The sequence below is a fragment of the Crocuta crocuta genome, unplaced genomic scaffold, assembly GCF_008692635.1.
Source record: "Crocuta crocuta isolate KB4526 unplaced genomic scaffold, BGI_CrCroc_1.0 scaffold130, whole genome shotgun sequence".
In the NCBI taxonomy this organism is placed as follows: Eukaryota; Metazoa; Chordata; class Mammalia; order Carnivora; family Hyaenidae; genus Crocuta; species Crocuta crocuta.
In genome coordinates this window covers 6667504-6684283 of record NW_027527920.1, presented here as the reverse complement: position 1 = coordinate 6684283, position 16780 = coordinate 6667504, and the positions used below count along the sequence as shown (strand labels likewise).

Sequence of the window (16780 nt, the reverse complement as noted above, 5' to 3'; positions counted from 1 at the left end):
AAATAGGCCCCAAAGTTGTTCCCTGTTGACCTTTTCACTGTAAGACTTTTCATTGTGATTTTCTTTCTCATCATCTAATCAGTCTGTGACCATATGTGGATCCTTGGTCTAAAGTCCAGGGAAGAGCACGTGAACATTGTAGCACCTCCAGGCAGGGGCAGTGAGCTATTGAGAAGTGGGGGGATCTGAAGCCAGGTAAGGAAATGCAGTTATTAATTTGGTATTCAAAATAGAGTAGTGTCATATGTTATTTTTGACTGCTGGAACAATCGTGTGCTTCTTAAGAGGTCAGCGTCATAGAAGGAAAGCCTCTCAATGTCAAGTATAAGAAATAACCAAAAGAAAATATAACTGAGGACATACTAAGTAGTTTTCCAATTGAATTTGTATCCATTTAACAGGGTTCAGGTTGTTGGGCTCTTCACTGGGAAAACTAATAAATTAACTATGGACTGCAAATAGTTGGTTAGTTTATTGATTATTGCTGTAATTACTGACTGAGCTACCTATAATGGGGTATGCTTGCAGTATTGACTGAACAGGAATGTGAAAATTTTATCATTAGTAGGAAAAAACTAGCATGCTTATTCCTTATATGTTGAAACACTGTACTATTAGAAGGTATGTTAAGAAGAGGTTTAGGCAACTGTTCTGTTCTGTGTAGAGAAGAATAATGAATAAGCTTGATTTGATGTGATTTGACTTGTAAGACTTGCCTCTGAGTAAGTTAGAAGGCATGAGCATTGGGAGTAGTTACCATGTCTCTGTCAGCCCCTATCTGCCTCTTTTCCTTGAACATCTGTGGAGCACTATTATGTGTAAGGCACAGTGCTGGGCACTGCACAGTGTCTCTTCTTAGGTTTTTAGGGACACAGGCCTTCTTGAAAATGTGAGGAAAGCTGTTTATTCTCTGCCCAGAAAATTGACACAACGCAGTGTTTCACATATAATTTCAGGTATTTGAAGACTCTCCTAAGGCCCATATAGACTCCAGTTTAATACCTCTGCCATACAAGATCATAAAATACACAAGACAGGGCTCCTGCCCTTGATTAACTTCCAGAAGAAAAATAGACATAATTCCTTATAATACCCTTTTAATTAATTCATTATCTATAGTACTGTAGTAGTGGCAGGAAAAGGAGGGGACACTGACTCAGCCTTGATAAAGTAGTTAGTTAAATCTACCTCTACTTGGTCTAACAGTGATCTTGTTTAGAGGTTTCTATGTTACCTTATTGTTATCAACACTTCCTTTCTATGTACTGTTGCTTGGAAGTGAGAGATTCATAGCCCTGTGCCCTGTTTCAAGATTCTTTTCAAGTACTTTATAGAAGGTTTCCCATATATCAGCTCCTTTGATTTGATCTTCTTAATACCTTTATGAGGTGAGCAAGACAGGTATTTTCCCCATTTTTATTGCTGAGGCTACTGAGGCACATAGTAGGTGCCTTTCTAAAGGTCACACAGCTCGTAAACGTAGAGCTCAGACCTGAGATCACTCACTGATTTGCTCACTTATTTGTACAGCCAGTTTTATACAGTAAATATTTATGGAATAGCTGCTCTGTGGCCAAGTACTATGCTAGGTGGTGCAGGTACAGTGAATGTATAGTTCACTCCTTCAAGGAGCCCATGGTCCACTCAGGGAGATTAGCAAAAAAGCTAGCAGTGTTCAGTGCGGGAGGATATGACAACTGGTAATTACCAGGGAGAGTGATAAGTGCTATAATATGCTGAAATGTTAGGTGCTCTGTGAACACAAAGAGCACCTGGTGTAACTTTGGGGACAGAGAAGGCTTCCTGAAGAGGGTGATGTCTGGATGGAGTAAGCTGGGACCAAGAGGCTGGGAAGGGTGGTTTGGGCAGAGAGAACAGTATGTCAAAGGCTTAGGTGTAAGGATGGCGGGTGCATTCAGGAGGAGCCACCTGGGAGTCAGTGTAGAATGGACAAGTAGGCAGGAAGGGTATGACATGAGGTTGGGAAGGAAGGTGGGCTAGATTGTGGGGGACCCAAGCTTGGGGGATCGAGAAGCTAGGAAGATCTAGAGTTAATAAAACTGGTGATTGATGAAGTGTGGGGAAGAAGGAGAGAGGTGGTCTGGCCTACCTCCAGCTATCTGGCTTGGGAAACTAGGTCATTGTGATGTCATTCACTGAGACAGGTGCCCAGATGGCATAAGATGGGTCTAGGGCATGAGGGAGGAGTGTGAGAGGTAGAGACCTATTGAATTTGAGGGGCCTCTGGATAACCAGTTGGGTATGTTCCGAATCTTAGGAGAGAGATCTGGGCTGGAAATAAAGATTTGTGATTCATCAGCCCCTAATTAGTCTCAATGACTCCTCTGGTAATTGAAACCTTTGAAGTGGCTGAAGTTAACCCAAAGAGAGTATAAAATAAGAAGAGAAGGTTGATGAAAAACCATGGGGAGCTCCAGCATTTAAGGGAGGGGTGGAAAAAGAACCACTTACAGGAGACTGAGTAGAGTGGGCAGAGAGGGAGGAGAAAGACCAGAGAGGGTGCTGAGGAGGGAGGGAGAGGTCACCCGTCAGCACGGTGCCGTGCGTCCCCAGTCTGTGAAAAGATTGGTGACGTGGCCAAACCCAAACAGGGTATGACTGAAGAAGCCACGCTCACCCCCCAGCTCAGCAGTGTGCCCGGTAGCCCTGTTTCTTTAAATGTTTTGAGGCATGAGAAATAAGAGATAACTTGCTTTTTGACTCTTAAATAGTAAACATACATTTTTATGTTCTGCGTACATGAAAGAAGTATTTTTGTTTTTGTTGTTCACTGATAAACCTTTTGCTTCATATGTGAGTGTTACTCCCAGAATAGGATACAGTTGTGAGAAATTAAGTGAACAAACACAGATAGCTAGTACTGCTCCTAGTATACAGTAGGTGGTCTATAAGTCGTTGTGTATATATGTGTATCTCTCTTGGTCCCTGTCTCTTTCTTTGAATAGAGAACTTTTGCCTTGTAAAATTAAACCGTGCTGTTTGGGAGCTCAAGTTTTTTATATGGCAGATTTCCTTGAAGGAAAAAAAAATGTTGTAATTATTGACTGAATCGTGCTGTTAGAATTAGAATTAGGTTCATAACAAATAGGCACAGCGTTTGATAAACTTGCAAACAAAACAAGCCAAGAATTGTACTTGCTATCCCCTCGTTGAATCTGGCCCTCTGTTTCAAATTAATTAGATTTTTGGATAACTGTGCTAAACTTTGTCACATCCTTATTAAAATTGTTTAAGGATTTTGAGGAACATCTCAGAGGGACTCTGAAACTAATCTGGGTCTGGTACTGGAGATTCCATTAGCAATCACAAAACTGATTAATCTTTTACTCCGTTAGCTTATTGATTATTGCTGCAATTACTGCACATAACAGATTCTGCCAGGAACGCCAGCAGAAAACACATTTTATAACTGCTGCTGACGTGCTCACTCTGAACACGATATTTTGTGCTTTTTACACACAACTGTTTTTGTATTTTTTACTGTGGGAACACTTCAGAAAGTGCTGCTGTTTGAGTGGTAAAAGGTTCACTTTTTAATTTCTCAACCACCAATAATGCATTACAGTTGACAAAGTGCCGTCAGAAATTCTCTTGCTGTTGCTTCATTCATGGCCACCCTGTGTAATGGACTAGCTATCTTTACTTTCATTTGGAGGAAACTAAGGTTCAGTGAGGTTAAATGACTTCCTATGTAATGAAACCTACGTAATAGGTAGCAGAATCAGAATTGGGCCCCGTTTCAGTCAGTAAATATTTATTGAACACCTGCTACGTGCAGGGCTCTGTGTTAGGGATAATAAAAGCCAGGGTAGGATTGTAGAGATTGTTTAGGAAGTTATTTGGATAGCTTCAAATTGTGCCCCCATTAGTGGTTAAAATGGTCACTGTTACTTTTCTGTCCAAGCCATGTTGAGTACCTTGGCATAGGGGCACCTGGGTGGCTCAGTTGGTTAAGCTTCTGACTTTGGCTCAGGTGGCTCAGGTCATGATCTCACAGCTTGTGAGTGTGAGCCCCACATTGGGCTCTACGCTGACAACTCAGAGCCTGGAACCTGCTTCAGATTCTCTCTCTCTCTCTCTCTCTCTCTCTCTCTCTCTCTCCCCCCTCTCTGTCTCTCTCCCTCTCTCTCTCTCTCCTCTCTCTCTCTCCTCTCTCCCTCCCCCACCCCCTCTGTCCCTGTCTGCTTGCACTGTCTCTCTCTCAAAAATAAATAAATAAACATTAAAAAAAATTTTTTTTAAGTGTCTTGGCATACAAGATTTAGTTTTTTGTTTGGTCAGTTATTTTTTTCTTCAGTTTGGTTTGGACTAGTAGAAGTCATTATTCCTTTTTTTATCACTATTGAGAACAAAATTGGAAAGGCTCTCTTTAAAAGGAGAATATCTAAAAACACTGTGAGCCTGCCCAGATCTGGAAACCTCTTGCTCTCCAGCTTCAGTACTAGCCCGTGTGCCTCTCAGGTGAGCCACCCGGCACTTCTCCTGCTATGCCTTCCTTTTACAGTAATCCGAGTAACCCCAGTAATCCGAGGGCCTGCAACTGTTTCCTCACCCAGCTGGTGTGCACGTGAAAGGTCCCTCCCCACATGGGGGCCCTCTGACTCCCTGGTGCCTCACTGGGCAGCACAGGCACATGGCCCGTCAGGACTGCCATGGGCCGGGAGGTACATGTGGCCCCAAGCTCTATCCTTGTCCCTTCAAGATCACTCCGTGTGCGGCAGCCTGAGTGATTAGGCCTGGTGCGTTTTTGGCAGCCACCCGGCCCTCACACAGAGGCCTGGTCCTGAGTCACTTGCCTGGAGTGGGCCCAAGCCATGGGTTTCGTTACTGCCCTTTAAGGTGTGCTTCTGATGCTGAATTAATTTGCTGTATGGATCACAAGATTCTCTGTTAATGCAAATGGAGATCAAACGCAGTATTTGAGCAGGGAAAACTGTCCCTTGGATTTGGGAGGACTGTGGAAAACAACAAACAAATGCTAACTGCTTGCTTCACAGATGCTGGCCAGCGGCACACTTAATATCATGCCCGTGACTGTGTTCATTGTCGCATAAAGACATGGTTATGCGTAGCTCAAAAATTTGCACAATGGTTATAAACGTATGTCTCGTTTGCCAGTTGATTTGGCACAGATCCGAAATGAAAGGGAAACCAAATTTATTTATTTATTTTATGAGGTAAATAAATAAAGTTGGAAAACAGGTCAATTTCATGCATGCAAGGTTTTATAGTAGGAAAAAATGCATTGCACCTGTTCTGACCCTTTACATTTGAGGTTATTTGTTTTCAAACTTGACCCCAAGCACCAGTTTCAGACACCTCTATAATTAAGTTGTTAGATAAAACATAAGGATATTTTATTTGTCTTGATTTCTAGGACTGTAGTGAAGTAGTAACTGAAATTACTAACCTATTGTACATAGCAGTTAATTAAAGAAAAGCATTAACTATAGGAGAACACCACCACTGCTGTTGTCTTGTATCAGTATAAAAAGGCAGTAATTTTTTTGACAGCCACTGATTGGAAAGTTGCTTGCAGCCTTCCAGAACCAAGGGGGTACACGCTGTGGATCAATAACCGGCAAATTTCCCATTAAAAAGAATACCTGAGCAATGTTCCAAATAGCCACTGGCATCTTAATTTTCCATGGAAACCTCAAATACTTGTGCGCCGAGGACAAGTCATTTTCGGACAATTTTTCCAGACTACTTGTTAACAGTTATTGCTGTCCCAAAAGGTTGACAGCCTACATGATTGATATTTCATTTACTTGTCATCACTGTTTGAGTAATGGCGAGCGGTATATTTCTGTGGTCTTAAGGAATATAGTCTCCTGAACGACATTTGCCTCGGTATGTATTCCAGAGCGTGTGTCACACATGTTTATGCTGTATGTATCTCGGCTTCTGCGTCCACAGAAGGAAGGGATCTGTTTCCTTTACAGTTTGAAAGCCCTTGGAGAGGAGGATACACTTGTATCAGTTCACAGCTACCAAAAATCCACTTCACTTTGTTTGTTTTTAGGACAAAGAGCCTTAGACTGTGAACTTGTGTTTCCCAAGATGATGTAGAATCACATTTATTTTGTAAAAAACAAAAACAGAAACAAAAAAAACCTTGATTTTGTAATAATTTTAATTATTACATAAAAGCATTAGGAAGATATATATCTGTATCTTCTAAAGAAGACTTTTCTAGAATGTCAGCAAATAATGATTATCAAGGAAGGATGTCCCCCAAATGTGGCAGTTACATACCATATGTGTGTTTTTAATATAGAAACAGCAAGAATAAAAGGAGAGTTCTGCTCTGTGTGTGACAACCTGCAAAACACAAAATCAGTTGTTGTCATTGTTGATACTTTCCACTTTGTTATTTCTCACGTGGTAAAAGAAGTGAGGGCATAGAAGCTGTGTCCAAGTTTGGTGGACATGTGCTTACCAACTAGCAAATTAAGGAAAATGGGAATCAGACCACAGTATAACCTGGTGAATGAATTTGTGTTTATGAAAGAGTATTAAAGCTTTTTTACATGGAACTTTATGTTTTGTGCCCAGAATTTTAAAGTGAAATTTGATCCGTACTAAAATGTTTAAAAGACTGAAGCTTGAAAGGTATGACTGCTTAAAACTGAGCTACCTTTTTGTCATATTAATCCTGTCATCTTTGGATAGATCACAGCTTGTTCGCTTTTCCCAGTCTATGATTTAGATTTCCATTGTCTGTACATTCTTTACACAAACATGTATGATGTTTGATCTGCTAGCAGGCACATAGGTCCAGGCTAGATGGGAAGTGTCTTCATTTTGCTTTGCAAAACCCAGAGAAAAGAACAAGAGGCAATTTGAGAAGCTTCTACTAAAAAGCTTTTTGTGGGGCGCCTGGGCGGCTTAGTTGGTTAAGCGTCCGACTTTGGCTTAGGTCATGATCTCGCGGTTCGTGGGTTCGAGCCCCGCGTCGGGCTCTGTGCTGACTGCCAGCTCAGAGCCTGGAGCCTGTTTCAGTCTGTGACTCCCTCTCTCTCTGACCCTCCCCTGCTCACGCTGTGTGTGTCTCTCTCTCCTAGAAATTAAAAAAAACAAAAAAAATTAAAAAAAAAATAAAAAGCTTTTTGTGTCATTTTTAACACATGTCTTTTTCAAAACATTTCTGGAGATCAGATAGTAAATTCTTAATCAACATTTTTACTTTTGAAAATAAACGACAGTGTGGAGGATAGCATTATACTGGACTTTGAATCCCGAATATTCATTATAGTCCTCTTTATGTGCAAATAGGAAAAAGTATTCTCAAGGCTGATATGTATATACCAGCAATTTACAAAAGTACTATGAATTAAACAACCCATAAGTGTCTGTTCCAGTATTCATACATTACTGAGTAATCTCTTTCTATAATCTCTTTGCAGTATTATTCCACAGTAATGGAACAGCAAGTAAATGGACAGTTAATAGAGCCTCTGCAGATATTTCCAAGAGGTAATGTTGAACAAATTCTAATCAACAATGATTATTTCAGTAAACTGTTTCATCAACAGTTACGTTTTCCAAAGGTTTAAATGCACATAACATGATGCTTAGCTCTTAATTTGAAAAAACAAAGGAAGTATTCATTATCGTGGGGATTGCGGGCTATATTATAGTTATGGCAGATAAAATATCTAATTTACTAGAGTAAATTAAACTAACTAGATTGTTTTTTGTTTTTGAAGTACATACTTACATTCGCTTAAAGAACTCTTTGGGGGTCCACTTGGTTTCTAAACCAAGGCAAATGAATGACTTTAATTTCGGATATTTATAAATTGTGTCTCATGATGGTAACCAAAGCTGCTGTTGAGAAAGCTTTCAGCTAGTGCAGAAGATTTACTGTGGGGTTTTAGGAGAGAAATTGTGATAGTGTTTAGTGCCTGGTTTTTGGGGGTGACACTTTTCCAAATAATGGAAAATCTTCATAAATAGGAATTTAGTCGTCAAGTCTCTAAAAATATTAGTTGATGAGAGTAACTTGTGGTGAATCACCAAGCCAAATGATATTCCTTTTCTCTTTTAGGTTGGCAGTACTAGCCTTGTATCTGATATGACTGATCAAGTGTATATTAATGTTTCCTCAAAATTCAAATAATAGTAGCAGCGCCTCAGTAGCTCAGTTGGTTGAGCATCCAACTTTGGCTTGGGTCATGGTCTCACGGTTCATGAGTTTGAACCCCACATCGATCAGGGTCAGTGCTGACGGTGGGGAGCCTGTTTGGGATTCCCTCTCTTTCCCTCTCTCCCCCTCCCCAACTTGCACACATGCATGCTCGTTTGCACACACTCTCTCAAAATAAATGAACTTAAAATTTTTTGAATAATAGTAAAAAAGAACAGTTTAATTATGTAAACCATTAAGTCTTTCGCCCACAATACCTTGCTCTACTTGGAATTCTTATTTTTAAACTGACGGAACAGATAAGGAAATGCTCCAACTTTTTTTAGAAATAACTTAAACTTATCTTTGTCAACTGATACTGTATATATAATCGTGTTATGGGTTTTTCAGTTAACCATTCTAGACTTTCATTAACTGTACCTCTCTGAAGTTGAATGGTTCAAATAACCAATAGACTCTTATTTACGGTCAGGTCTCCAAAGGCAGGTGACTTGGCCAGCCCACAAGGAGGTCTGGGTACAAGAGTAATGCTTTTCTAGTGTTAAGGTAGGCAGTGGGATTGGGAGTACTTAGTACATTATTAATGATAATGCACTAGGGAGCTAAGAAAGTAAATAAAATGGGGTCATTGATAGTGTCTGTGAAACAAAAATTAAGATTCATCCGGTTCTGTTGTACCTGAAGACTAAAAACTAGAATAACAAAAAAAAAAAAAAGAAAGAAAAGAAAAAAGAATGTTGCCATTTCTGTGCATTAGGCCAGTAACAAGGATGCAGATTGTTTCTTGCTATTTTCAATGATGGGAGAATTAGGCAAGTTTCAAAATTGTTTCTCCACAAGAATACTTTACCAGCTGAAAATTTCCATTAATTGTTGCGACATTCCGTTAACTACTTGCCACAGTAACTCTTTTGTTATAGCAAACCCTGGTACAGTAACCTGGAAAATCATAGCTCCAATGCTGTGAGTCTTTGTTGGGGTTTTTTCCCCTCCAATAAAAGGTTTACTCTTCTTCATTCAAAATCTTGCAAAGTTTTTTTTTTCTTTTCTTTTATGAACAGCCCTTCTAAGTCTTCTTGTCCATACCATTGTGCCGTCTCTCATGGCAGTAACAACCTTTTTTAGACATCTGCTCTGTTCAGGCAGTAATATTGCTTTAAGTGTTATCATTTCTCATTCTCCTGACATTTCTGCCTATTAGGTATTACTGACTCCATTGTGTGGATGAGAATATGTAGGTTCAGAGAGATTAAGTAACTTCAGAGTCCACAACAGCTTATAAGTGGTTAGTATACCTTTTGAGTGAGAATTTTGTTTAAATCATAATTTGCATAAAGTGGAAGGGCATATAAATGAAAATATTCATGGAGTGTGCTTGGAGGCAGTCTGCAGGGGGTTGGTAAGAGTGTAGAGAACAGCATATTGTAGGGACACCATAGTTATAAGATGACCGTATATGAGATGTGATTGTTGCATGCAGTCCTAGAACAGACCCATTAGACTCTAATAAATTATTAAATAAAGTTCCTCCAGGCCATATTTAAAATTTTTTTTCAGTTTTTTTATTTTTGAGAGAGGGGCAGAGAGGGAGAGAGAGAATGTCAAGCAGGCTCTGCACTGTCAGCGTGGAGCCAGATGTGGGGCTTGAACTCACAAACCATGAGATCATGACCTGAGCCGAAACCAGAAGTTGGACACGTAACTGACACCCAGGCGCCCCCATATTTAAATTGTTATAAGATGCAGTCTCCCTATCTTTATGGTTTCTTGCATGTTATTGTACAACTCGTTTATTGTATTCTTGCGTTTTGCTTACCTATATTTTATTTTTATTTTTTTTAAGTTTATGTATTTATTTTGAAAGAGACAGAGACCGCGTGAGTGGGAGCTGGGCAGAGAGAGAGAGGGACAGAAAGAATCCCGAGCAGAGCTCCATGCTGCTGGCTCAGAGCCCAGTGCAGGGCTTAAACTCACAAAACTGCAAGATCATGACCTGACCTGAAGCAAGAGTTGGACACTTAACTGAGCCACCCAGATGCCCCTACTTACCCATATCTTATATAGGTAAATGTGATTACGCAAGCTTAGACAATTAGGATATAGACATAGTGGGCAGATTGACTAGGTTAATACTTAGTTGGTTAGAGGCCCCCAGACCTTGGTTTCTTCAGTCAGGACCCTTGGTACAAAGAATCTCTAGTCTGAGCAAGTGAGAAAGATAGTCAGGACCCTTGGTACAAAGAATCTCTAGTCTGAGCAAGTGAGAAAGATAGTCAGGACCCTTGGTACAAAGAATCTCTAGTCTGAGCAAGTGAGAAAGATAACCTCAGGTGTTCTCATTCCAAGTAAGACATTTGCCTTGGATGGTAACTCCCAGTTCATTGCTATACTCTCTGTAGTTAAAAGATACGTTAAATATTAATAAGTATGAAAACTTTCTAGCTTTATGTGACTTCTCACTCCATAACTTTAGGAAATATGAGGTTACTGGGGTATTTTTTGAATATTGTTTAGATTTCCAGTCATGAATGTTTGAGAAGCCAATTGAGTAATGAGGCAGATGTTTAGGTAATAGGTAAGAGTTGACACCTGTCTCTGATTCCTTAGTTAGCCACTTTCTTATTAAATGAGATTTATGAACGTACTACTCTGAAGTGTTGTCTTAGAAAGTATTAATGGTCCCTCAAGGATCAGACATCAAATGTATGTGACTTTTGTTTTGTTCAAAAAGTTAATTTCCATTTTATGGAAAGAAGATGTGAAGTCCTAATTTTAATGTATTTTAGAAAAATAAAAATTCTAGGACTGTAACTTAATAGATTTGAGTATACTAAAAATATACACAATGAAAACAACTGATACGCTTTGTAACTATTACCCACATCTTCTTATTAAACCGTTTTATTTCTTGTTGTCAGAAACAGAGGGAAAATACATGTACATCTGAGGGAGGAGGAAAAAAATCAAATTCATCCTTCCCAACAATCAATCAAAATTGACAGCCCCTTAACATACAATATGTAGGGCACCCATAGCTTTCAGATGGAAGCAACCTATAAAATGGCAGGACGCTTTTGTATTCTTAACATTTGATGAAGAAGCATTTGCTGAATTAGAAAAGTACTAACCTGTACCTCCTGGTGGTGTCAGGAGGTTAATATTTTTCCTGGCACTGCTCTATCTTTAGACTGAAATATTAGAAGATGTCAAGATTTGCAAGAAATGCAGTAAAATTAGTGATATCCTTGTATTTTAATAGATTTGCTGTGCAAACTGGTATTCAGACTTGGAATATTCCATTTTAGAATTGCTGACCACCTTTCTGGCATTAAAAGACTCTTCTTCAACCACCCCCCACCGCCTTTCCCCCCACCAAAAAACCCTAGCTATTTTCAAAGTAGTTTAAGTGATAGCAGATATACAATGTAATGGAGTTGAGGAAAGATTGCAGAAATTTGAATTATGAAAGGAATCTAATCATTTTAGCTCAGTTAACTTGATTTTTATATGTTTTAAGCAGAAATTGGAATTTATATGAGGTGGTGTCAGAAAGCTCTTTGCATTTATAAATGCTCACTCCTGCAAGTTAAAAACCCTGGTTCATAATTCCCACTTTGGGTCTTGGGAGCCACTTTTCAATCATTTCTCTCTGCTAATTTTGGTGTCACCCTCATTTCTTTTTAAACGATTCATTTTGAGCAAATTTGTAAATGGCCCTGATGTGTTCTACAATTTAGTCAATTACTGTTTCAGCCTGCAAGCCTCCTGGGGAACGGAACATACATGGCCTGAAGGTACGAATTTCAATAATTGTTTCAGTAAAGTTAGATGGATTTGTAATGCTGTGTTCCACTTATTGAAATGTCAAATAAAACTGCACTTTCTCAAGCTCTTGACAAGCGATCCTTTTTTTTCCTTTTTTTCAAACAGGATGTGGAGGGGGATTCATCTGTAGTATTTGCTCAATATGTGTACATTTTTGCATAGAAGGCTTTTTTGGGGCTTTTTTTTTTTTTTGGAATCATTTTGTTGGTCCATTTCTTCAGGATGATTCTGAGTACTGGTGTCCACAAAGATTTATTTGAGTGAAAATACAGACTTCATTTCAATGATTAATTAAGCACCAAGCATATTGCACACAGGATACCCTCCTCTTCTTTTGACATATTTATGCTAGAAACATATATCTATTTAATGTCTTTTCATTGTTCCATGTCTTTTGAATTCTGGATTTCTGCTAACAGCTTTACGTTTGAAAGGAAAGCTGGCTATTGTATCAGATTCAAGCATTTTATAATTAATTCTTTGGACCTCATTTTTCAGTGAATAGGAAATATTCTACAGTGTTCTGTTCGGTTTTAGAGCTGGAAGAATATGAAAACTCGAGGTTCGCTACTAACCTCGGGAGGTATTCTTCATGTTCTTTTTTGAACATGCTGTGTTGTATATAAAAGAAAACACAGCAGTGAACTGAACTCAGTTCTGGACAGTGAGTTGAAATTCTCCCATCTATCTCTGCTTTTTTCAACACCATTTAGGTATTTGAATACCGACAGGAAAAGCGTATTATGTAACACACGGGTTGTACCGTTCTGTAACCTATATACTGAGTAGACTCCAACCGTGGGCCTGTCTAGCAACAAGCTAATTAACCTTCATAGTGAAATGAGAAATTTGTGGCAAATTATAGGTTAATTGGAACTGTGTCCTCAGAACACAAGACTGATTGCGATTCTTTCTTTCCTTGTAGGTGAATACCCGGGCTGGACCCTCGCAACATGGCAGCCCAGCTGTCTCAGATTCACTTCCAAGCAATAGGTGAGAGGAAGCAAGTGAAGTGTGCCCATGAGCATGCTTATCTACAGAGCTGGGGGTGGGGAAGAGGCCTGTGGGGTGACAACGCTCTTCTGTAAGACCAAGCGAATGTGCACATGGCTAAGAAGAAATGTGACCGGTTGGGTAACTGTAGCTACGTGTTGACTACAGAGAAAGGACCTCACTGAGGAAGATGGAATGAGGCATGTTAAACTCTTAATTTTGGTCTGTGGAATGGTGTTCCTTCAGTCTTGAAATTACACAGAAAGTTCAGTGCCTTTCACTTCTGGGCCTTCCATGCCTCAATGATCTGATTCGGTGAATTATATGACACTTATTGTTTTTTTCTTGATTGTCTTTTGGCAGTATCATTGTCCACCGACCTCTTCACCAGAAAGAGCAGGGAGAGAGTGAAGTGGTGGAACTTAAACTGACCAGCCATGTTGTTCTTTTTGTGTCTTTGGTCATACAGAATATTGGTGCTATTGTAGAAGGAAGATCGTTTTCACTAATTCATTGCTAACAGCGCCCCACACCACCGTGGGGATTCCAAAGCCTTGAGGGCCTTTTCAGAGTGTTGCTTCCGATGATCACAGTCCTCAAGTAGAGGAGCAACCTGCCCAAGCTGATAGAGTTCTAGGTCGTTTTGGTCATACCCTCAGTTATTCAGCCAGTAAACATCACATTACTGGACTTGAGGATGATGCTGTGGAGGCGATTGCTCTGTGTGTACGTAGTCACACTGGTGACCGGAAAGCCAGCATTGAACCAGAAGACCCTTCCACTCTCTCCCAGGTTTTTCTAAGGGTAGGGCTGTAACCAGGGTCGCACAGCCGTTTCTCGGCTGAGATATAGTTTAGGTTTCTCCTCTTCCTTCTGTCCCCTCTTTAACCCAGAGTCTTGGTTCTTTTGCCAGAGGGCTTTACTGTATGTAATTGAAAGTCTCTCCTTCTGACTCTCTTTTTACCCCCCTGTCTCCTCAAAAGTCGCTTCTGTGATTGCCTTACTATAGTGTCAGCATATCTACCACCAGCTTTCCTGCTGCAAACATACTACTTTTAAAGTGTGTTTTCTTCTTAAGCAACTCATTCTGTCTTAAAATGCACTCAACCAGGTTATCCACCGGCAGATCCTCTGTCTTGTGGTCATGAGGGGTGGGCCTCTAGTTCTCATTCCGGGGCTTAGCCCTGCCAGGCAATACCTGCAGCTTATGGAGGCCCGGGGCTGGGGGTCACTTGTTAGGGCCACGTTAAAGAAGGCTGGGCACTTAATTTTACCACTGCTTCCAGAAAAATTGTTATTCAGACAGACCCACCATGAGCCTTGAGGAAAAACATGGACTTTGTCTGGTGTTTTAGGTTCCATTTCATCATGGTGTAAAAAGCAGGAAAGAGTTGAAAAAAAATGGTAAGGCAGAGGAAGGGCAGGATAACTTTTCAAGTTTTCTGAGATTTGGCTTTAACAACAGGATTTTAAAGAACTACAGCGTATATTCACGAGTATCGTAAAATTTTCACGTGGGACAGAAATTCGGAGACTCTCTGATTTAATACTGCTCAGTGTCACTCTTGAAGTGTCATATCAAGGTTGCAATAACACTGCATTTAAATTTTAAAATGTTTTTAAAAGTGATTTTTTGATAGACATGAGTCACCGTGACCATACAGAGAAACAAAATACTAAGTAAACTGAAGCACAAAGAACTTGCCAGAATTTTTTTGTTTTTTAATGAGACCAAGTTGGTAGTCAGACATTGGCATAATGGATGAAATCAGCACTCTCCTCAGTTACTTTCAAAGCCTGAATTGGTCTTTGCCTTCGGTGGATGACTGTTAAAATGGGCTTACTAACCGCCATGGTGTTCCGAGGCCATAATTACTAAATTCAAGTCCCACTGCCAAGTCCAGGCCTTTCCTAAATATCTTGCCTCTCTCCTTCTGTAAAATCGGGGTGATTAAACTTTCATCGCTCCACCTCCAGTGTTAGGAAGACTGATGAAGCTATATTAAGGAATCACGTTTTGTTTCTTGGATGAAAGGTGCTTTGTAAATGCGCTGAATCAAAATGTTGTTATTTCAGGTTGTATGACATAATGGAGTATCTGTGGAGAAACATTGCCTGGACATTGTTTTGTTATTTCTGTTTTTACAATAATTGTAACTGTTAAATTGGGAGTCATCTGTGGGAATACAAGGCTCTAAGTGTGCCCCCCGGGGGGAGGGGAGGGAGTATATGTGTGTGTGAGAGAGACAGAATGAGCAAGGCCTGAACCTTTGTTTCCTTTATAAATTATTCCCCCAGGGCTATAGTTACTGTGAGAATTAAATCAGGATAATAAGTAATGACATTTAGCACCATGCCTGGCACAGGATATCATCCAGTAAATGAGAGCTGCTATTATTATTTTCTTAACTGGATTGATTTTGGTAGTTTATTTTATTTACATATTTCTGCCTTAGTCTCATTATACAAGATTCTTTTTATTTATTTCATTAAGTTTTTTTTAACATTTACTTTATTTTTGAGAGAGAGAGAGAGCATGAGCAAGGGAGGGGCAGAGAGAGAGAGGGAGAGAGAGAATCCCAAACAGGCTCCCAGCTGTCAGTGCAGAGCCTGACACAGGGCTCAGTCTCACAAACTGTGAGATAATGACCTGAGCCGAAACTGAGAGTCGGACTTTCAACCGACTGAGCCACCCAGTCACCCCTCGTTCTACAGAATTCTTAACTGTCACTTCAGTACATGAATTCTTAGACTTGGGAGGACATTATTAAAGTTTAGAGTCCTTGGTTGAGGACATGTTTTATAAAATCTGGAGGCAGTAGGGACTGATGCTCCATAGCCTGCCTTTGACCATAGCACAAGTTTAAGAAGTGTTTAGAAAGACGAGTAATCATAACGTGAAATAGCAAGTGTGGTCAAACATGAAATCTGAGATCTCTCTCAATATAACTTACTCAGGGTACCAAATGAATATGTGTGTGTATGTGTGTGTGTCTGTGTGTGTCTGTATGTGTCTGTGACTGCCGGACGTTCCCGCCACTTTTCTGGCCCGCTTAGTTTTAAACCCACCAATCCCTCCACGCCGCATCAACCTCTGCCGTCACCCTGTCCTATCACATTGTAGTCTCTGCCCATCACCCCTTTCCCTGCCCTAATTGTGATTAAAAACCCTACTCCTCCATTGTTCAGGGCTCTCAGCACGGATCCACTGTGTTGGTGAGGTCTGGGAGCCCGGAATTAAGCCCGAATAAACGCCCTTTGCTTTTGCAAAAAAAAAAAAAAAAAAAATCATACATAAATCATAGCCAGAACCAAGGCCACTGTTTATCAAATTCTTAGCACGTGCCACGTCCCTGGGCTGGTTTCAAAGATGGGAAGGGAATGGAATAGAGGTGATCAAGATGTGGTCCATGTTCTCAGGGATCTCCCAGTCTTGTGGAGTAATGGTGGGAAGAAAAGCACCTACACAGATAACTAGCATGCAGGAAGAGTGTTAATTTGGTAGATGGGTAGAGGGTTAGAATAGATAAAGAAAAGAGTTAACAAACTTTACATTTCCAATGAGAACATTGCTGAGATGAAATGCTATTTTGTATACTACTCTGCTACCTAGTTGGGGATCTATGGGCATAACTCATAATAAAGCTAGAAGGACTTCAGAGTATTCCCTGGCCACTTTCCCCAAATTCATTCCCATAAGTGTTTACATAGCCATATGTGTCCAGAGAGGAACATTTTCATATTTCTTAAATAACTCTGGAAGCTGGGTCTCCCACTTAGAGAACAGAA

General features: G+C 40.1%; 1 protein-coding gene across 3 annotated transcripts in view; it reads left to right on the top strand.

Moving 5' to 3' along the window:
- The window catches only part of MAP2K5 (mitogen-activated protein kinase kinase 5), a 266228-nt gene that overhangs the window by 29888 nt on the left and 219560 nt on the right, over positions 1–16780 (top strand). For all 3 annotated transcript variants that reach the window (XM_077746645.1, XM_077746636.1, XM_077746628.1), the window contains exons 4-6: positions 7431–7500; positions 11927–11967; positions 12924–12991. In XM_077746645.1, coding sequence (XP_077602771.1) covers positions 7431–7500; positions 11927–11967; positions 12924–12991 — 179 coding nt within the window. The remainder of the gene's footprint in view (positions 1–7430; positions 7501–11926; positions 11968–12923; positions 12992–16780) is intronic.